General features: G+C 42.3%; 1 protein-coding gene across 1 annotated transcript in view; it reads left to right on the top strand.

The window, feature by feature from the left end:
• The window catches only part of LOC106593051 (ras-related protein Rab-26), a 103,973-nt gene that overhangs the window by 59,445 nt on the left and 21,430 nt on the right, over positions 1-23,098 (top strand). Inside the window, exon 5 of the mRNA XM_045715666.1 lies at positions 2,682-2,734. Coding sequence (XP_045571622.1) covers positions 2,682-2,734 — 53 coding nt within the window. The remainder of the gene's footprint in view (positions 1-2,681; positions 2,735-23,098) is intronic.

Here is a 23,098-nt window from a genome sequence, read left to right as displayed (position 1 = left end):
TGACTATCATTAATGTGATGTCGATTGTTTTATCAAATCTATTATCTATGTTTAATTATTATGATATTTAAATGAATTCAGCAACAATTAACTCATTCACAATCTTGGGGCACCACGGAAAAAGTTTATTTAACGAGTTACCGTTTTCCGAATTTAATCTTAAAGATCTAAATATCGCTTACATTTCAGTCACCAATCAGACATTAATTAATTGTTTTTCTTCTATCAGTCTCATTCCAAATGTCGCAAACTCTTGGATATCTGCACGAACCCTGGCATAAATGATGAATCAGTGATATACCAATTGGCTTAATTATTTATTTACTAACTAACTAAATAATCACACAGAAGTGCGTAAACACAAACAGAATAGGTTACACATTGATTACTAACATGATACAATGAAAAGTCCCTAGTGGACTAAACCGATATGTTACACCAAATGAAAAGGGAGGGGCAGGTAAGAAAGAGCTGGAGAAAAGACAAAGGACTCCTCTATCGTACACACTGCTGATAACTATGCTCATGGGAATGCTTATACTTTGAACATGAACAGCCACTCATTCGAAAGGAATTGCAATTTATATATTTACGAGTATATGCCTTTGCTGTCTCTCTCTGATCGCCGGTCCGTCTGCTGGAGAGTCAGTCGACTTTAAGTCTCTGGTTTGTCCACCAGAGATCAGTCTTTCGTAGTTGTAGCTCGTTATTATGGATACGTCAGATGTACCAATTGTCATTTGATAGGGAAATGTTTTCCAGAATGGATCTTTCAGAGTACCACCCGGTAGTTTTCGGTCATGTTTACCAGACTAAAGTACTTAAACAGCTGCAGACTGAATGTTCCTGTGTAGTCTTTAGTTTTGTAGAGATGTTCTCTGTTGAAGTTTGAGTTCTAGCCATTACGTCCCTCTCAGCTCACACTGTTGGTCTTGTTGGTTTAATGTACATTTTCGTCGGAAGTGGGTTTTATACACTTCTGGGGAAAGGGGGTGCTGCATGACGCCGATGTAATGTCTGCGCTCACTTGGGCGTGGCCAACTGACTTGGTTAAGACTTCATATGAAAAACAATTCTCTCATTTAGAAGGCTAACTTCACATTACATCTTTTCACAAATAGTTTCATATTTAATCATATACGTTCCCCCACATTTGGATGTGACCCTGACAACTGGGAAATATATACATTCAGAGATACAGTTATGTTGTTGTACTGTCCTTCGTGAGATACCCAAACACAACTGATCTGACATAATTATTCTTCAAGTACCCACGGACCACTCCAACTGCTTGGATTTACAGAAATATTGTTTAATTCCCCCACTTTTGGATGATGGAGTTTTGGCGGGAAGAATGTCTTTGTTCTACAGAGTAAATCCTCTCTCAGTACTGCATGACCGTCATAAAACGACCATCTTCCCCTCAACGGGAGAGAGAGGGCACTGTAGTGCGGACCCACTGTAACCTGATCCTTCAGATTCTCATCTCTACCTCCATCTCTCAGTATCTTTCTTCTCAACTCTACCTCCATCTCTCAGTATCTCTCTTCTCAACTCTACCTCCGTCTCTCAGTATCTCTCTTCTCAACTCTACCTCCGTCTCTCAGTATCTCTCTTCTCAACTCTACCTCCGTCTCTCAGTATCTCTCTTCTCAACTCTACCTCCGTCTCTCAGTATCTCTCTTCTCAACTCTACCTCCGTCTCTCAGTATCTCTCTTCTCAACTCTACCTCCGTCTCTCAGTATCTCTCTTCTCAACTCTACCTCCGTCTCTCAGTATCTCTCTTCTCAACTCTACCTCCGTCTCTCAGTATCTCTCTTCTCAACTCTAACTCCGTCTCTCAGTATCTCTCTTCTCAACTCTACCTCCCTCTTACTATCTCTCTGTTGTCAACTCTACCTCCGTCTCTCACTATCTCTCTCTGTTGTCAACTCTACCTCCGTCTCTCACTATCTCTCTCTGTTGTCAACTCTACCTCCGTCTCTCACTATCTCTCTCTGTTGTCAACTCTGCCTCCGTCTCTCACTATCTCTCTCTGTTGTCAACTCTGCCTCCGTCTCTCACTATCTCTCTCTGTTGTCAACTCTGCCTCCGTCTCTCACTATCTCTCTCTGTTGTCAACTCTGCCTCCGTCTCTCACTATCTCTCTCTGTTGTCAACTCTGCCTCCGTCTCTCACTATCTCTCTCTGTTGTCAACTCTGCCTCCAGGTATTGTCTTAATCAATTTAATATCACACTGTCTGTGGATCGTCTATCATATAAACAGGAGCCTATGATATGTTTGTTAGGTCTTTTGAAATATGTATTATGTAAGAATTGCTTGTCATAAAGGATATATCTCAAAAGCAATGTTTACACATTTTTAGGCCTTGTCCTCTCTGAGCCTGGGAAGGCTGACTGGCTGTGTAGGGCAGGCCTGTCTTAATCAGGCCCACAGAGAGCAAGAAGGAGAATGTACTCTGTGTTATGTGCCCTCCTCAATAAAAATAAATAAAGGAACTCAGTCAACCGTGAACTAATTGGGATGCCACAGGTCCAAGAGGCTAAGCCTAAAGGACAAATAGGAAAGTTAGCCGAGAATTAGTTTCAAATTATCTCTTTGTTGTCAAAGGGTCCTGCCAGGCCTGCTAATTCACTACCATTTTCTCTCTCTCCTCTCTTTCTCTGTCTCTATCTTAGCTCTCCTGCTACTCTATGACGTGACCAACAGAACATCTTTTGACAACATCAAGGTAGGACTCTCCATATCTCATCTTCTTTTCTCTTCCCCTTTTTTTGTTCTAATAAGCCCTGAAAATAGCCTGGAATAAGCAGACCGAGTGCTTTCATAGAACCTATTTGGCTAATTATTGTGTTAGAAGCTTTCTAAGTGACTTGGAGGTCTGTTTGATAATGGACAAAATATGTCTGTCTCTCAAGTGTCATTTTGTAACAAAGCCATAACAGTGTTATGATATATCATTATATTGCGTGTGGGAGGGATGTAAGATCCTGTCTTTTCTTTATCTGCTGCTGCACCTGTCAGCAATAGGCAGGGAGGGAGAGGGGGAGAGATTGTACCCTTGTGTGTGTGATTGACAGTGTAGCTTTAGCCCTTGGGGGGCTGTTAGTCCCGGCTGTCTGTGTGACTCTGTCTCCCTATAGGCTGCCTCAAGGACCATCCGTCTGTCTGTCTTTGTCTGTCCGTCTGCGAGCCTGCCTATCTCTCCTCATCACCAGAGCTCTCAGTGGAGCCTCTAACAGTGTGCTGATGGCCACTGAACGGATGTGGCTCACAGGGCGTGTTTCTATCACTCTGTGGTATTGCCTCAAACCTGTGATTAGTCATTCTACGAGATGGAAAAATCTGGTGTTCTGTGTGCTCACCATGGACCTTGTGCTATTCACTTTCAAGTTTGATGTTTTTCCTAACGTCAAAGGTTTTTAGGGAAGCCTACACAATTTTCTGAAAAGATATGGTAAAGTTTTACTCCAAAGCATCAACACTTGTGGCAATCATTGGTACATTGATTTGTATTCATTGTTTCCCTTACACCTCATGCCCATGAACTGGACCTGCTGCCTACCAGACCTCGGTTCAAATACTATTTGAAATAATAGTATTAATAAGATGTGCTTGATTGAGCTTGTCTGTTGCAATGGAACCAAAAGAGATGTCCCATGTAAACCCCGCCCACCTGGTACTCCAGACAGGCAAAGGCAAACGCTCAAGGTATTTGAAAGATTTGAAATAGTATTTGAACCCAGGTATGCTGCGTACACTACATTACAGTACACAGCCTAACTTGAGATGTGCACACTTAACTTAACCCCTTAGAGTTGATTGACGCACTGTTGCATCAATTGAAGTTGCATAACATAAAAATCCCCATCAAAATATGTCAGTTTAAGCTAGAGATATCAGTTTTTTTGCATTGGATGTGTCTCAATCTGAGGTGAATGGTGGCAGAGCTAGAGTGGTGTTTGTCAGACCATGCGACATCCCAAAAATCGCTCTTCTCACGTAAATGTCTGTAGCGTCCGAAAGGTTTGACCTAGAAAATAGGACCCCTCTATGGAAAGATGAGACTCACGAACATGATGTGTTCTCAGATTTGCTCTCCGACCCCCATAAGTGTCAGGAGTCTCGTCTGAAGTCGGTATCGTCTGAAGTCGGTATCGTCTGAAGTCGGTATCGTCTGAAGTCGGTATCGTCTGAAGTCGGTATCGTCTGAAGTCGGTATCGTCTGAAGTCGGTATCGTCTGAAGTCGGTATCGTCTGAAGTCTGTGCCAACTTCTGTTTGCCAACTTCTGTTAGGCCCTCAACGATTTGGGCTACAAACTAATGGGACTCGTCTGAAGGTAACCGGTACCGGTTTTTAAAAAACAATGGAAGCATGAAAGTAGTTTTGTGCCTACCCAAAAAAAGGGGGTTAAATATGTGTAAAAAAATCTATGAAAACAAAATATTTCCTGAGCTTTCTTATATCTCGCAGATATAGGACATACACTTCAAATCCTTTTTTGCCATTCATAAATGCGTTATTCAATGCGTAGTAAAGGCCAAAATCTATATTTTATCAAATAATTGCTTCACATTTATATATATACGTTGGAGGTGGGAGGGGTGCTAAGCTGACATATGGAATTGTTTTAGGATGGTTATGCTTTGGAGTATTTCGCCATTTGATTTTTCAATTTTAGGACCCCTTTACGTATATATATATACACACGTAAATGGGTCCTAAAACTGAAAAATCTAATGGCGAAATTCTCCATAGTATAACCATCCTAAAACAATTCCATATGTCATCTTAGCACCCTCCCCCCTCCAACGTCTTTGACTCTAAAGAAATTACATGTTAATCATGCATTCATGCCAACGGAAGATTTGCTTGAAAACTCTATTCACATGTAAGTCCCTCAAGTTAGGATTTCAGGCCTGTTTTCAACTAATGTGTTCAACTTTAAATGAAACTGAACACAATGAGCAGGATTGGATGGCTGTAGCCAGGATATGTATGTTAGCTCTGGATGAAGAATGGTTTGGCCTCCTTCTGGCAGCAGCAGCAGGAACACTGGTCCCAGATAACAGGATGAAGAATGGCGTAGATAAGAATTACCCAACCACTCACAAAGAAGACATTCATTATCTACAAGTTATGTGATTTATTGCATTGCAGTCCAAGTCACGTTTTTCTGGTGTATGAAGTAGGGTTCTAAAATGTCGGTATCTTTCCCACAATTGCCAGGTTTTACAGAATTACAGGTAGGAGGATTATTCTCAACTGATTCCAGGAATGTTTCAACCAGGACCTCTGGGAAGCCTGGACATTTTGGGAAAGAGAGTCATTTTGCAACCACCGTGTGAATTAGATATGAAGGATTGTATAGTTCATACCAGTGGGATCTTACTGGTCAAAAGGGCTATCATAGGGTGGGATTTATAGGCTTGTGTGCTGCTTATAAATATAATAAAGAGCTTGTATTTCTGTAGTGTCCCATGCCTCTATATTTGTGCCATCACTTGCTATAGCTTCATTAAATGACTCTTCAAAGGGCTTTCTTACTCTACATGCTAACTTACATGGGAAGGCAATTTGGTTCATTATGCCAATGGCTACCGAAATCTCACCACCTACTGAAATAAATGTCTGATTGCGAGTCGTCTTTTTAAAATTCCTTATTTTTATGACTCCACACACACATTTTCTCCAAGCCTCGTGAAAGGGTGTTTAGAATGGAACATGGGAAGAAATGTTAACAATTCTATCATCATTTCTACAATGTGTGAACTTGTGTCAGGGCCAGGGCAGAACCATGGGCTGAGCCGTGAAAGTGAAGAAGTGAATAAAGGAATGGAGTGGAATAGAGATGAAAGTAAGAGAAGCACAGAGAGTTGGGAAGCAAGAGAGTGAGAGGATGAAGGGGGGAGGGATGAGAGAGGGAGAGAGTGTAGGAGAGAGAGATCAACATATGGTGTGATTATAGCAGGCTCATGCTTCACCCATTTTATGACAGACACTACCAGCCCAGTACTCACTACTTTAGAACTACACTCTTAGAAAAAAGGGTTCCAAAGTGGTTCTTCGGCCATCCCCATAGGATAACCCTTTTTTGTTCCAGGTAGAACTATTTTGGGTTCCATGTAGAAGCGTCAGTGGAAAGGGTTTATCATGGAACCCAAAAGGGTTCTTCCTGGAACCAAAAGGTTTTTCAAAGGGTTATTCTATGGGGACAGCCGAGGAACTGCTTTAGGTTCTAGATAGCACCTTTGTTTCTAAGAGTGTGACATCTTCTATGTATTATAGTGATTTAACTGTACCCTACTGTAACAGTTGTTTTGTTGTGTGTTGATGTTGACGGGTAGGATTGCCTCATTTGTTAGAGCAGGACTTCCAATGCTTTCAGTGCCATGGGTATGTTATCAATGACATCTGCAAGTCATTTACATCCTGCGTATACTATTTATCTAAAAGCATTTCTCTTCCTACTATATGAAAAGGGAGAGGTAATTTAGCAGAAGCTTTTGTACAAACTTACCTACAGACTGCGTACATGCTAGTATACGTATGTGATCCCACTAGGAATCAAACTCACAAACCTGGTGTTGCTAGCGCACACTCTTACCAACTGTGGATCTCATGTCTGTGTCCAGAATGATGTGCCAAACAACCTGGTGTTGTTTCCACAAAGTTGCCTTCCTATACAACAGAAGGTGTGGTCATTCTTAACAGCCATGGGAGATGAGAGTCCTTTAGAAGAAGGGATTTAGAGAAGAGAGGACAGAGGGATAAAGAGAGTTGTTCTTGTTATTGCCACTCAATTCAAAGAGAGAAATATGGTTTGGCCATCTGCCCTGAGATGAGGACTATAAAGCCAGGTTTTCCTGGAGAGGCAGCTGTGTCTCCACCCTCAATTACTGTCACTACCACTGGAAATGAGAACGAGAGAGAAGCCATTCCATCTCTCCTCTCCCTTCTTCTCTCCTCACCTCCTCTTTTCCTTTCCTCTTCACTCTCTTCCTCTCCTCCCTTTCCATCTCCTCTCTTTTCAGATCCCCTCTCTCTCCCATCTTCCCTTCCCTCTCCTCTCCTGTCTTCTCCTCCTCTCATCTCCCTTGCCTTGGCATCCTCATTCAGTCACTGAAGATTACAGCTGCGGTAACACGCTGACAGGCTGCAGATGCCCAGCAGTGCTCCGCTGCCTAACGACCATAACGAGAGCTAATACATGTTAATTAATGCTAATGGTGATGAATACCAAAAAACAGGCCGAAGAAGGAGCGAGAAACGGGTGGGCCAATCCTTGGATCCTCTATCCCCCTAACCCTCTATCGCCCCCCTGCCATGCATCAGTCTAGCCCCAGATGACATTGGAGAGGCACACACATCAGAACCACAGGAGACTGAGAATGGCCCGTGGGAGAGCTACTGATCATGCACGGTGTCCTTCAAAACTAACTGACTTTAAACTGTAAGGCAGTGAATGTTATTTATAATAAGGATTACATGGAGAATACCGGAACTCTCTGAAATTAAAATGGATGGTCCTCCATTCAGCAAAATATATACTGCTCAAAAAAATAAAGGGAACACTAAAATAACACATCCTAGATCTGAATGAAATAAATAATCTTATTAAATACTTTTTTCTTTACATAGTTGAATGTGCTGACAACAAAATCACACAAAAATAATCAATGGAAATCCAATTTATCAACCCATGGAGGTCTGGATTTGGAGTCACACTCAAAATGAAAGTGGAAAACCACACTACAGGCTGATCCAACTTTGATGTAATGTCCTTAAAACAAGTCAAAATGAGGCTCAGTAGTGTGTGTGGCCTCCACGTGCCTGTATGACCTCCCTACAACGCCTGGGCATGCTCCTGATGAGGTGGCGGATGGTCTCCTGAGGGATCTCCTCCCAGACCTGGACTAAAGCATCCGCCAACTCCTGGACAGTCTGTGGTGCAACGTGGCATTGGTGGATGGAGCGAGACATGATGTCCCAGATGTGCTCAATTGGATTCAGGTCTGGGGAACGGGCGGGCCAGTCCATAGCATCAATGCCTTCCTCTTGCAGGAACTGCTGACACACTGCAGCCACATGAGGTCTAGCATTGTCTTGCATTAGGAGGAACCCAGGGCCAACCGCACCAGCATATGGTCTCACAAGGGGTCTGAGGATCTCATCTCGGTACCTAATGGCAGTCAGGCTACCTCTGGCGAGCACATGGAGGGCTGTGCGGCCCCCCAAAGAAATGCCACCCCACACCATGACTGACCCACCGCCAAACCGGTCATGCTGGAGGATGTTGCAGGCAGCAGAACGTTCTCCACGGCGTCTCCAGACTCTGTCACGTGCTCAGTGTGAACCTGCTTTCATCTGTGAAGAGCACAGGGCGCCAGTGGCGAATTTGCCAATCTTGGTGTTCTCTGGCAAATGCCAAACGTCTGCACGGTGTTGGGCTGTAAGCACAACCCCCACCTGTGGACGTCGGGTCCTCATACCACCCTCATGGAGTCTGTTTCTGACCGTTTGAGCAGACACATGCACATTTGTGGCCTGCTGGAGGTCATTTTGCAGGGCTCTGGCAGTGCTTCTCCTGCTCCTCCTTGCACAAAGGCGGAGGTAGCGGTCCTGCTGCTGGGTTGTTGCCCTCCTACGGCCTCCTCCACGTCTCCTGATGTACTGGCCTGTCTCCTGGTAGTGCCTCCATGCTCTGGACACTACGCTGACAGACACAGCAAACCTTCTTGCCACAGCTCGCATTGATGTGCCATCCTGGATGAGCTGCACTACCTGAGCCACTTGTGTGGGTTGTAGACTCCGTCTCATGCTACCACTAGAGTGAAAGCACCGCCAGCATTCAAAAGGGACCAAAACATCAGCCAGGAAGCATAGGAACTGAGAAGTAGTCTGTGGTCCCCACCTGCAGAACAACTCCTTTATTGGGGGTGTCTTGCTAATTGCCTATAATTTCCACCTGTTGTCTATTCCATTTGCACAACAGCATGTGAAATGTATTGTCAATCAGTGTTGCTTCCTAAGTGGACAGTTTGATTTCACAGAAGTGTGATTGACTTGGAGTTACATTGTGTTGTTTAAGTGTTCCCTTTATTTTTTTTTGAGCAGTGTATTTCACCTAAACCCTCCCTGAACACTTGATAAAAAACAAGTGACCTTCCCATATACCACTAATAATAATTAAAACAATGTGGATAGCAGAGAACATGTCTACCATTTACCCTCACTTCTTGGACAGACCAGAGCCTTAGATATGCAGTTTTGGAAACTTGTTCTTTGTTTTGCAACCATTACATGGTAACGCAGGAATTTTTATATTTTTTTATAGTGTACAGGGTTGCAGGACAGAAGGTTGTGGGTTCGCAGACCACCGTGGACAAGAGTAGGGGTGGAAAGACGGTAGGTAAAATGGGTAAAATCACTGAAGAAGCCAAGCCAGTAAAAAATCCATATTTCACCATATGTTGTGATGTTCATTTATACGCCATCATGATATACAATAAGGCCATGACAACAAAAAGACAACAGTCACACAGTGGCGGAATACATTCAACTACACCTACATTTGTTTCATCACAAAACCGGAGAGCAACGTCTGTCAGGTGAAGTCCACAAAGCAAATATTGATTTCTGAGTGGGTTCGCAAGTACATTTTTTGGGGGGGGACTCACCCTACTTGTAGACTATTTGAACGCCAATGCCGTCCTCCTTTCTTTCATGTTGGCAAAACGGTCTATGGCTCTGTACGCTTTTAGTTTTAGTTTTCATAGGCTAGAAAACATTTTAGCTAGGTAGCCTAACTTCCTTGCATGGGCAACAATGAATCAGCTAGGTTAGCTAGCTGGTTAATGTGAGCCTACTAGGCTACATCTATGCTACATATTGAACTTCAATAATCTCAGACCAGTGGCCATATACAGAGCATTCGGAAAGTATTCAGACACCTTGACTTTTTCCACATTTTGTTTTGTTACAACCTTATTCTAAAATGGAATAAGGCTTTTCCTCATCAATTTACACACAGTACCCCATAATGAAAAAGCGAAAACAGGTTTTTAGACAAACTGAAATATAAAATTTTCATAAGTATTCAGACCCCTTACTTTGTTGAAGCACCTTTTGGCAACGATTAAAGCCTCAAGTCTTCTTGGGTATGACGCTACAAGGTTGGTACACCTGTGTTTGGGAAGTTTCTCCAATTCATCTCTACAGATCCACTCAAGCTCTGTCAGGTTGGATGGGGAGCATCGCTGCACAGTGATTTTCAGATCTCTCCAGAAACGTTAGATCGGGTTCATGTCCGGGCTCTGGCTGGGCCACTCAAGGACATTCAAAGGCTTGTCCTGAAGCCATTCCTGTGTTGTCTTTGCTGTGTGCTCAGGGTCGTTGTCTTGTTGGAAGGTGAACCTTCACCCCATTCTGAGGTCCTGAGCATTCTGGAGCAGGTTTTCATCAAGGATCTCTTTTGTACTTTGCTCCGTTCATCTTTCCCTCCATCCTGACTAGCCTCCCAGTCTCTGCAGCTGAAAAACATTCCCACAGCATGATGCAGCCACCACCATACTTCACCGTAGTGATGGTGCCAGGTTTCCTCCAGACATGACGCTTGGCATTCAGGCCAAGGAGTTCAAACTTGGTTTCATCAGACCAGAGAATCTTGTTTCTCGTGGTCTGAGAGTCCATTAGGTGTCTTTAGGCAAACTCCAAGCGGGTTGTCATGTGCCTTTTACTGAGGAGTGGCTTCCGTCTGGCGCCTCTACCATAAAGGCCTAGTTGGTGGACTGCTGCAGAGATGGTTGTCCTGGAAGGTTCTCCCATTTCCAGAGGAACTCTGGATCTCTATCGGAGTGACCATCTGGTTCTTGGTCACCTCCCTGACCAAGGCCCTTCTCCCCCGACTGCTCAGTTTGGTCTGGCGGCCAGCTCTCGGAAGAGTCTTGGTGGTTCAAACTTCTTCCATATAATTGTTTTGTCAAGGGAGGCCAAATGCATGCTGGCATTAATCAATCAAATGCTACAACAGCAACATGTCATACTCTTTTGTTCCAGACAGCATCAGATACATGGGTTACACATACTGAGACAGAGGGGCGCTGTTTCCCTCTGATGATTTCTCAGGTGAGATTCAGCCACTTGCGAATTGATGGAAAATTCTGAAAACCCAGAGAGCGGAAAGATAAATTATTTTATAATATTTGTTTTTTAATTGGTGAAATATTTGGAAATCTGGCTTCCCTTGGCACCCATGAATACACGCCGCCGCTCATTTATAGTAAATTAATCTATCATCGTATTTGCAGGTCCAAGGAAAAATATGTAATTTGACATATTAGCAGAATATTTTTTTTATGCCACACAAATGAATGAAATTACGGACTAAGAATGGACAGAGAGAGAGGCTTAGGTGTTCATCTTATCATATTTCTCCAATGCCAAATCAGTGTGTCTTGTTTGCAACGAAACTGTCCCTGTTTGCAAACAATTAAATCCGAGACATCGTCAGGAATCTGAGCACCACCCCAGACGGAGTAGTCCTACCGACGCAGAAAAATGTAAGCTTTAACTGCTGGCTACTCTTCTTCCGTGGCTTAACCCAACGAGTGATTACTTCCCAAGCAAAGTCTACTTTTTGTCTCCTCGGCTATATGTATCGGAGTCACGTCTGTCCCAGGTATTTTATAGCTTATGTATCATTTGATTGAGACCACACTAAATAGCCTTTAGGCGTGCATGATATTGCGCGCCCAGCGGAGAATCCGAGATGAGGGGCGGCATCAGGCACACATTGATATATAGCCTAATGAGCAACTTATTCTAAAACACTGAGAAATATTCACATTTCATCAATTACAAATTACATGACCCTCCCCTGGACTAGAGTTAAAAAATACTAAACCCTTCCCTTGACTGAAAATGAAAAACATGACCCTCCCCCATTTTTCCTCCAGGTAACCGTTCTGTAAATGTCGATCCATCCCTAAGCAAGTGGTATTGCTAAAATTCCTTTAGAAGGGCACTTCACCCATTTTAACATCATATTCATGATCTCCAGCATCATTCCAGTGTCTACATGGATGTTATACATTCTTTAGTCAAGAGCTTTTCTTCTTTCTTCAAGATAAGAAGAAGGGGTCTAGCAAAATAAACACTGTTGACCTGTGTTTACCCTTCACTACATCCCTGGTTGGACCCATAGAGACGTATCGCTAGTTACTGTGGTCAGTGCTGCTATGAATCGGGATTGTTTTCCTTATTGAACTGACCAGAGGACAAATTTGTCACTTTCAGTACATTTTAATGGGAAGAACCCTCCAGTGACCGGTCAGCAGAGGAATAAATGTTTTTAGATCAGAAGACAGGTTTTAAGGAGGAACATCTAGGGTTCTATAAACAAGCATGTCCAAAGTAATTTATGCATGATCTGAGATATGTATAGAAACAATTGTACAGTTTTTAATCGAGTCAGTAAGGTTGTGTGGAACAAGATAATAATCATATCCTGAATAAGAGTCCATTTGTCTCTTTGCTGCTGTTACGCTCGTCATAAAGACTGGACCAAGGTACAGCGTGGTAGGCGAACATTTTTACTTTTATTTCAAATGAACACCGAACAAAACAACAAAATACAAAACAAACGTAAAGTTCTGCAGGCTACACAGCAACAATACAAAAACAAGATCCCACAAACTAAGGTGGGAAAAAGGCTGCCTAAGTATGATCCCCAATCAGAAACAACGATAGACAGCTGCCTCTGATTGGGAACCATACCCGGCAAACAAAGAAATATAAAAACTAGAATGCCCACCCAAATCACACCCTGACCTAACCAAATAGAGAAATAAAAAGGCTCTCTAAGGTCAGCTGCTGTAAAATGTAGTCCACTGTCAGTGGTCCTATTCCTATATGTAATGGTGTACAGTAGTTCTGTTGATGAGGCTGGCTCAGTAAGGGCAGTTACAAGCTGGAATATCAACGAACCAGCTATAGTAATGTCTATGCATTATCTTTGTTGTCCAACTAGCTTACTTCCTATGAACACAGGGCTTATTCTCAAGGCTGGAAACATCTACCAGTATGGGGAGTTTACCTAGCAGGAGTTCTTCTGTTTTGTTTTTACAGTAAAACCCATCTGTGATTGTATTCAACCATAAAGAAAAAGAGCTACTGAGCCTAATGTTGTTCTGTCCAGCTTTTCATTTGGACGTTCTTCCTCCAGGGTGCGTCAAGCGGTGGCTGTGCAGTGACCTGGCATTGATCCAGGTATCTGCTCTGCTCACAGCACCAAAGCCACTCAGCTTTATAACCACATGACCAATCAATGTCCCCAAATTGAATTGGGAAGATTCAATCTGAATAAACTGCACACGTTTTCTTGTGCAATTTGAATCAGCACTGTTCACCCTCCAGATGTTCTATCTGCACTGAGGCTGTGTGAGTGTGTGTTTGCCTGCGTCTGTTTGTGTGTGTGTGTGCTTGCACCTGCCTGCATGTGTGCACACTCTTCAGACAGAGGAGAGACCACTGAAGGTAACAGCAGCAGAATTTAAACCTTTTGTTCTAAGGTTTCCTTCATGCTCACAGTGCCCCAGGGGCCATGGGGCTACCTTCATGTTTCTCTGCACACTTGTTATTTAAATGTCAGGCCACCTTGTCAGATGCCCGCCTGCTGTTTCAGAGTGAACAGTGTTAGTCTGTCTAACAGAGTAATAGAGGCTTCCAGGGGAATTGAATAGATGTTGGTCTGTGCATTTCTCACCTTTCCAGGCTCTGTTTGTGTTATTTAATAGGTTAATGATGTGCTGTGTATCCAGTTACAGAGTTCCCCCTGATTTATGGAGGTAGAGTCCTGTCAAAAAGACGTGGAAATAGATGTTGAGGAGACGGTGGATCGTAAACTGTTAGAGAAGTAGCATCATAATGCTTGTGGGCAAATCAAAGCACTGAGAGACAGATTTCATAGAATGACGTGTCATAACCCAACACTGTGACATGGTGATGTCTGCGTCCGGTGCTCATTACCTTGTCACTTATCAACATAATAGTTAAGGATCCAGTATAGATTCTATAGATTAGAACATCTGGCTCCAACCGTCATTAGCATGTCTGTTCCATAGCCTCTTCTTATGATCGCATGTCCTTGACTGTGATTGAATGCATGGACAGAGAGAGGTTCATCCCAAAAAGGGTTGAAAAAAAAAAAGAGCCGCCTCATAAGATGTCACTTGATTTTAGTCACCAGCTCAATTTGATTTTGTGCGAGGTATGAACTAGCGTGTGGACCCAGCTGAGTGTGTGTCCAGGGTTGGACGATCACTGAGAGTGTAGCACTTTGTCTGCTTAGTGAGCCAGTGATTGGTGAGAGCAATCACTGGCTCAAATGGGTTACACCCATTTTGGCATTTGCATTAGAGGTCGACCAAATAATCGGCAAGGCCGATTTAATTAGGGCTGATTTCAAGTTTTCATAGCAATTGGTAACTGGCATTTTTGGACGCCGATTGTGGCCGATTACATTGCAATCCACGAGGAGACTGCATGGCAGGCTGACTACCTGTTATGCGAGTCCTGCAAGGAGCCAAGGTAAGTTGCTAGCTAGCATTAAAGTTATCTTATAAAAACAATCTTAACATAATCACTAACTACACATGGTTGATGATATTGCTAGTTTAACTAGCTTGTCCTGCGTTGCATATAATCAATGCGGTGCCTGTTAATTTATCATCGAATCACAGCCTACTTCGCTAAACGGGTGATGATTTAACAAGTGCATTCGCGAAAAAAACAATCGTTGCACCAATGTACCTAACCATAAACATCAATGCCTTTCTTAATCAATACACAGTATATATTTTTAAACCTGCATATTTAGTTAATATTGCCTGCTAACAGGAATTTCTTTTAACTAGGGAAATTGGGTCACTTCTCTTGCGTTCTGTGTAAGCAGAGTCAGGGTATATGCAGCAGTTTGGGCCGCCTGGCTCGTTCCGAACTGTGTGAAGACCATTTCTTCCTAAAAAAGACCATAATTAATTTTCCAGAATTTTACATAATTATGACATAACATTGAAGGTTGTGCAATGTAACAGGAATATTTAGACTTAGGGATGCCACCCGTTAGATAAAATACGGAACGTTTCTGTATTTCACTGAAAGAATAAACGTTTTGTTTTCGAAATGATAGTTTCTGGATTTGACCATATTAATGACCAAATGCTCGTATTTCTTTGTGTTTATTATATTATAATTAAGTCTATGATTTGATATTTGACAGAGCAGTCTGACTGAGCGGTGGTAGGCAGCAGCAGGCTCGTAAACATTCATTCAAACAGCACTTTCCTGCATTTGCCAGCAGCTCTTCGCAATGCTTGAAGCACAGCGCTGTTTATGACTTCAAGCCTATCAACTCCTGAGATTAGGCTGGCAATACTATAGTGCCTATAAAAACATCCAATAGTCAAAGGTATATGAAATACAAATGGTATAGAGAGAAATAGTCCTATTCCTATAATAACTACAACCTAAAACTTCTTAACTGGGAATATTGAAGACTCAGGTTAAAAGGAACCACCAGCTTTCATATGTTCTCACGTTCTGAGCAAGGAACTTAAACGTTAGCTTTTTTACACATATTGCACTTTTACTTTCTTCTCCAACACTGTGTTTTTGCATTATTTAAACCAAATTGAACATGTTTCATTATTTATTTGAGACTAAATAGATTTTATTGATGTATTATATTAAGTTAAAATAAGTGTTCATTCAGTATTGTTGTAATTGTCATTATTACAAATATATATCTATAAAAATCAGCCGATTTTTAATCGGCATCGGCTTTTTTTGGTCCTCCAATAATCAGTATCGGCGTTGAAAAATCATAATCGGTCAACCTCTAATTTCCATTATCTCTCACCAAGGAAAGCTGTGATGAGAAGCAGACTGCCTGAAAATATCTAGGTAGCTATCTATATAACATTTATTTTTGAATATGCCTTGGACTGTGCCAACAGTGCCAATGAAGGTTTCACAATAATTCCAGAAGACAGGAAGTTGCATCTGTCCTGTCCCATCAGTACTTATGTGTTTAGGACTGTATTCCAGCCCAGCAGAGTGAAGTTGAATGGTGAGCATTATTGTAATCGGAGGTCAGTCTGGCAGTTCTCTCTTCGATTTGCTCAATAATGTACCTACTGTTGCCAATAAAGTATTTTTTTCTTCCTTGTAGGCATATAATGATGAAACATTAATATTTAGAAAAGGTCAAGACAGAGTTCTGGCAGGCACTGTCTAGGCTTGTCTCTGAACATAGGTTGGTGAAGCAGTTATACCTTCGATTTGCTCAGTAATGCACCTTCTGTTGTTGCCAATAACATTGTTTTTGCCTTGTATAATGATGAGGCATGAATATTCAGAAGTCAAGACAGAGTTCTGGGTACTGACTGGTCATTGTGCTGTATAACTGTTCCCTTCCTCATCGTGTACCCTTGGTAAGCACTCTTGGCACTCTATAAATTATCCCCCCCCCCCAAATTATCTATCAGTCACATAATATGTTTAGTTACAGTGGAGGTATCCCCCTTAAAATGGTCTATCAGTCTCATAATGTGTTTGGTTACAGTGGAGGTATCACCCTTAAAATGGTCTATCAGTCTCATAATGTGTTTGGTTACAGTGGAGATATCCCCCTTAAAATGGTCTATCAGTCTCATAATGTGTTTGGTTACAGTGGAGGTATCACCCTTAAAATGGTCTATCAGTCTCATAATGTGTTTGGTTACAGTGGAGGTATCACCCTTAAAATGGTCTATCAGTCTCATAATGTATTTGGTTACAGTGGAGATAGATAGATAGTTTTGAGGGGGATATCTATTATGTCACCAGAATAACACCCTCAATATGTATTGGAAAGGAGCATCAAGTTTATCACCTTGAAATAAGTTCTGATGATCTTGCATCTGTAGCTTAATAAACGGCATGCTTTCCCAACGAGTCGTAGTGGGAGGACCACACAACATGTCATTGCGTGACTCCAACTTTACTTCCATATGATTGCTATTATGTCAATATTTGCACCCAGACGTTGTAAATAACCATTTGAAATAACCATGTGTGTGTCTCAGAGGAGGAGCACATATTTCCGTACATCATTTACAGCACTACAGTGCATAACAAAGTGCACTTTATGAGTGGGGGCTACAGTAAATTGTTACCAGACAACATCAGTCTAGGTAAGCTCAAACTTAAAAGGTCTTTAACCAGGTCCACTTTATTCAACCAACTTACTTGGAGAGCCACTGAACTGACATATTTAAAAATGTTCAACTTTTCGCATTTACATGCCATTCCACCGCTCCCTCTTTTATTGAAATGCGTGAAAACTTTCAAATATTAGTTTCCAACTTCGTATGAATACATTCCCTATTTGGGGAAAAACCTATTCAACGTCATAATGCGTTTCGTGCTCTGCCAAGGACATAGCCTTTGTCCCAAGTGACACCCTATACCCTATGTAGTGCACTACTTTTGACCATGGCTTATGGGGCTCTGGTCAAAAGTAGAGCACTATGTACAGAATAGGGTGTCATGTTGGATGCAGACATAAGGCTTTGTGAGCTGAATACATTCCTGCAGTATAATTGCCCATCACTGTCCGTGTGTGTAACGCATAACAGGCACTAATGCAGGATTTATTTTTATACCTGCTTCAATTAGGCCCATGAAGAGGACGCACGCCACTGAGGCACTGACACCGACATGAGGGGTTGTTGAGATCATGCTATCAGTGATAGCACGTCCGGGGATAGGCAGCAGTGTGATGGGTGCACTAATGTTAATTGATTCCAACCAATGTGGGATGTGTGGAATTTTAAGAAGGAGGAAAGGAGAGGAAGCAATGAATAGCTAAGCTAAGTCCAACCACTCCCATGTCTACCTACATTATATATTTATTTTGTTCTTTCTTTCTCTCGTCCCTTTTCATCCCCCTCTTACAGAATCACTCTCCCTCTACCTTTCTATCCCCCTCTATCTTCCTCCTCACCCCCTTGTTGAATCACTCCCCCTTTTATATTTCTCTCTACCTCTCTCATTAGCTCTCTCTCTCTTCCCCTATTTCTCTCTGTGATGAGGTCGGTCTTGATCACTCCTTGATCCCACGTTAAGTCTATTTTAAGTCAGCCCGGTCCTTTGTAGTCTCCTCTGTGAGGTTGGGGCGATAGTGAGACGTTGGAGTTAAACTGTGCTCTGCATAGCTTTTTAATTGTTTCTATATTTACTTGTTTTGGTTCTAAAAGGCATTCAACGTGAGCAGGGTGCAAGACCTTCTGTTGCTCTGTCAAGGCTGTCTCTAAGCTGAGGAATAAATCTTGCCCTCTCTCTCTCTCTCTTGGTCCCTGTTTCTCTCTCTCTCTTCACAACAATAGTTTCAAAAGAATACAGACATTTTAAATGTTATATTATTGGCTATGTACAGTGTTGTAACAATGTGCACATAGTTGAAGTACGAAAGGAAAAATATATAAACAGGGTAATATGGGTTGTATTTACAATGGTGTTTGTTATTCACTTGTTGCCCTTTTCTTGTGGCAACATGTCACAAATTTTGCTGCTGTGTTTGCACACTGTGGTATTTCGCCTAATAGATATGGGTACGTGATATGTAATTTGCTTTAAAATTCTTTGTGTGACTGTGTAATTTGAGGGAAATGTGTGTCTTGAATATGGTCATACATTTGGTAGAAGGTTAGGAATTGCAGCTCAGTTTCCACCTAATTTTGTGGGCAGTGTGCACATAGCCCGTCTTCTCTTGAGAGCCAGGTCTGCCTACGGCGGCCTTTCTCAATAGCACGGCTATGCTCACTGAGTCTGTACATATTCAAAGCTTTCCTTAAGTTTGGGTCAGTCGCAGTGGTCAGGTATTCTGTCACTGTGTACTCTCTGTTTAGGGCCAAATATCATTCCAGTTTGCTCTGTTTTTTTGGTTAATTATTTCTAATGTGTCAAGTAATTATCTTTTTGTTTTCTCATGATTTGGTTGGGTCTAATTGTGTTGCTGTCCTTGGGCTCTGTCAGGTCTGTTTGTGTTTGTGAACATAGCCCCATAATCAGCTGGCTGAGGGGACTCTTCTCTAGGTTCATCTCTCTGTACACTCTTAGAAAAAAAGGTTCCAAAAGGGTTTTATGGCCATCCCCATTGGATAACCCTTTTTGGTTCCAGGTAGAACCCTTTTGGGTTCCATGTAAAACCTTCTTTGGAAAGGGTTCTACATGGAATCAAAACGGGTTCTCCTATGGGGACAGCAGAAGAACCATGTCAGGCTCTAGATAGCAAAGAAAGGATAAGTGATGGCTTTTTTATGGAACGTTTGACAGTCACTTCCTTTTAGGTGGTTGTAGAATTTAACGGCTCTTTTCTGAATTTTGATAATTGGCAGGTATCGTCCTAATTCTGCTCTGCATGCATTATTTGGGGTTTTACTTTGTACACGGAGAGTCTCAATTTGGTGTTTGTCCCATTTTGTGAATTCTTGGTTGGTCAGTGGACCCCAGACCTCACTGCTATAGAGAGCAATGGGTTCTATAACTGATTCAAGTAACTGAGATGTCGAATTTGATGTTCCTTTTGATGACGTAGAAGGCCCTTTTTGCCTTGTCTCTCAGATCGTTCACAGCTTTGTTGAAGTTACCTGTGGTGCTGAGGTAGGTGTAGTTCTTTGTGCTCTAAGGGAATGGTGTCTAGATGGAATTTGTAGTCCTGGCAACTGGATCTTTTTTTGGAACACCGTTATTTTTGTCTTACTGAGATTCACTGTCGTGGCTCAGGTCTGACAGAATCTGTGCATTAGATCTAGGTGCTGCTCCCACAACAACGCTTTCCATCAATTTATATAGCAGACCCTCCTGCCAAATTGAGTCAAAATATTGTTTTTATCAACAAAGCATGAGAAGACTTTGCTTTTGTTTTGGTTTATTTGTTTGTCAATTAGGGTGTGCAGGGTGAATATGTGATCTGACGTATGTTAATTTGGTAAAAACCCTATTTGACATTTGCTCAGGACATTGTCTTCACTAAGGAAATGTAGGAGTCTGCTGTTAATGATAATGCAGAGGATTTTCCCATGGTTGCTGTTGACGCATATCCCACGGTCAAATTTGTCTCCACTTTTGTGGATTGGGGTGATTAGTCCTTTGTTCCAAATATTGGGGAAGATGCCAGAGCTGTTAGAGTTTAAGTATAGCCATTTGGAATTTGAGGTCTGTCTGTCTCTGTCTCTGTCTCTGTCCTCTCTTCTCTCTCTCTGTCTCTCAGCCGTCTCTCAGCCGTCTACTGTTCATTGTCTATTCCTCTCTTTGACAAGTTCAACTTTCCTAATGCTTGTCTCTGGGGTGGTTTCTCCTCCACAACTATGAAAATATATATATTTTTTTTCTTCTAACCTGTCTTTTTGTCTTCATCAAGGAGCCATGACTGGATAGTTTGGATGGGCCAAGCAGAATGATACTAAAGTGGGAAGGTTGGGAGAGATGAAGGGACTGACAGAGTACTGCCTCAGGGCATCACCAGGGAGATAGTTAGTTAGTTAGTTAGTTAGTTACATTCTCTTACTCAAGCTGCATCAGCACATGCACTTTATCCCTGAGGGAGGGAGGGAGGGAGAGCAGGGGGAGGGAGGGGATTGGTTTTCAGTTTCACTTCACTAGGAGGCCAATGACTTGTTGATCTGAATTGAATCTCAAACCTGCGATCCACAAGCTAAATATGTCCCGTGAGTCGATTTAATGTGTCTTTGAAGACCATTAACAGTGGGTCTACTCTAACCTCTTTGACCTAGGAAAAAATGCTGGAGCTGTGTGGTGTTCAAGCGAACTGCTGATAATATCAGTCACTCACAGGGACTTTTCCCTCTGAGAAGTGAAGTTGGGATGGATTTTGTTCAACTTGGGCTAGACTGCTGATTGGATACTGCCTCGAGGGGAGAGGAGAGGAGACATGAGAGAGCCTGTACGGTCTCACACACACACACACACACACACACACACACACACACACACACACACACACACACACACACACACGACACACACACACACACACACACACTATGACAGCTCCCATCACTCTTCATAAACACTTCAGTCAAAGGCAGGTTGGTCAGACTCCACTCTCATCCCTCTCAGCAGATTCAAGCATCAGTCAGCTTTTTTTTTAGGAACACGAAAATAGCTTTTGTTCCGCTGCCGCCCCTGGCCAGAGAAATTAGACAATGAGGGAGATGACTGTTGTTTTCAGTTTTAGTTTTGTGTTACAGGTTTATTCTGTAGGCAGGTGAATGAATGTCATTAGATGTGTTTTTACTTCCTATTTGTATAGTTTGCAGTGTAATGTAATGATTCCGGCTGATTCCACTGAGCATTCAGTCATTCTGCTGAGCTACTGTTTACCATGAGCTACTGTTTACCAGCAGTTACTGTTTACCAGCAGTTAGTGTTTACCATGAGTTACTGTTTACCATGAGTTACTGTTTACCATCAGTTACTGTTTACCATGAGATACTGTTTACCATCAGTTACTGTTTACCATGAGCTACTGTTTACTATGAGATACTGTTTACCAGCAGTTACTGTTTACCATGAGATACTGTTTACCATGAGATACTGTTTACCATGAGATACTGTTTACCATCAGTTACTGTTTACCATGAGCTACTGTTTACCATGAGCTACTGTTTACCATGAGCTACTGTTTACCAGCAGTTACAGTTTACCAGCAGTTACTGTTTAGTGTGTGTGTGTGTGTGTGTGTGTGTGTGTGTGTGTGTGTGTGTTCAGTTCACAGAGGGTAAGAACTTTAGGAGACTGGCAAGTTTCAGAAGAAAGTTCTTTGTTTCTGGCCATTTTGAGCCTGTAATCGAACCCACAAATGCTGATGCTCCAGATACTCAACTAGTCTAAAGAAGGCCAGTTTTAATGTTTCTTTAATCAGGACATCAGTTTTCAGCTGTGCTAACATAATTGCAAAAGGGTTTTCTAGTGATCAATTAGCCTTTTAAAATGATAAACTTGGATTAGCTAACACAACGTGCCATTGGAACACAGGAGTGATTGTTGCTGATTATGGGCCTCTGTACGCCTGTGTAGATATTCCATAAACAAATCTGCCGTTTCTAGCTACAATAGTCATTTACAACATTAACAATGTCTACACTGTATTTCTGATCAATTTGATGTTATTTTAATGGACAAAAATGTTGCTTTTCTTTAAAAAGCAAGAACATTTCTAAGTGACCCCAAACTTTTGAACGGTAGTGTGTGTTTAACAGTTGCTTTTCGACTATGCTTCACTTTGGTCTGAAAGAAAGCCAGACAAGTGTCTCACAGTGGCTGATCCGCCCCCTCACAACGTTGATCCATATTATAGGGCTCTTACCTTAGATACAGCTGTCTGTCTGGACTATCAGTCATTTAAAAAAACATGTTTAATCTGGGAGGGATAGAGGAGAGATGCTCAGCTAACCCTTTAGATAAGTGTGTGTGTCTTGTGTTGTCTGGAAGCTGTGAGAGACCTGTTGTTTGACTCAGCCACCATGTTGCTCCTACCTGTTCAGGCAGTGTGTGTGTGTGTGTCCATGCAAGTTCTCTATGTGTGTTTGTGTATGAGAGGATACAGGTGCAGTAGAGAGTACTTTATACACCAGCACAAACAGCATGTCCTGAAACATGGTAATCTCAACAAGTGACTTTCTTTCCTTCGCAAGGTTTATCCTAGCTTTCAGGTCGATCATGTTCCCCCTCCCTGGAGATGAGGCCTAGATTCTCCCAGAATCCCTAGATTCTCCACATGGTCTGTGTCCAAAATGGCACCCTAGTCCCCATATAGTGCACTGCTTTACGAAAACAAGGGGCCCTATAAAGGGAATAGGGTGCCATTTGGGATGGAGACAATATAACTAGCGAGTGCTTTCTTCAGAGCCATTTTACCGTGACTGCCTGTTTCTGTGAGCCAGATTACACAGTGCTGCCTGTCTGTTTATGAAGAAACTCAGATGATCAAAGAGCAGGCAGAACAGCACTGTCAGTCAGCCAGGGAA

The sequence above is a fragment of the Salmo salar genome, chromosome ssa03 (assembly GCF_905237065.1).
Source record: "Salmo salar chromosome ssa03, Ssal_v3.1, whole genome shotgun sequence".
Classification (NCBI taxonomy): Eukaryota; Metazoa; Chordata; class Actinopteri; order Salmoniformes; family Salmonidae; genus Salmo; species Salmo salar.
The sequence above is the reverse complement of the archived record's forward strand: the minus strand, read 5'-3'. Positions and strand labels throughout refer to the sequence as shown.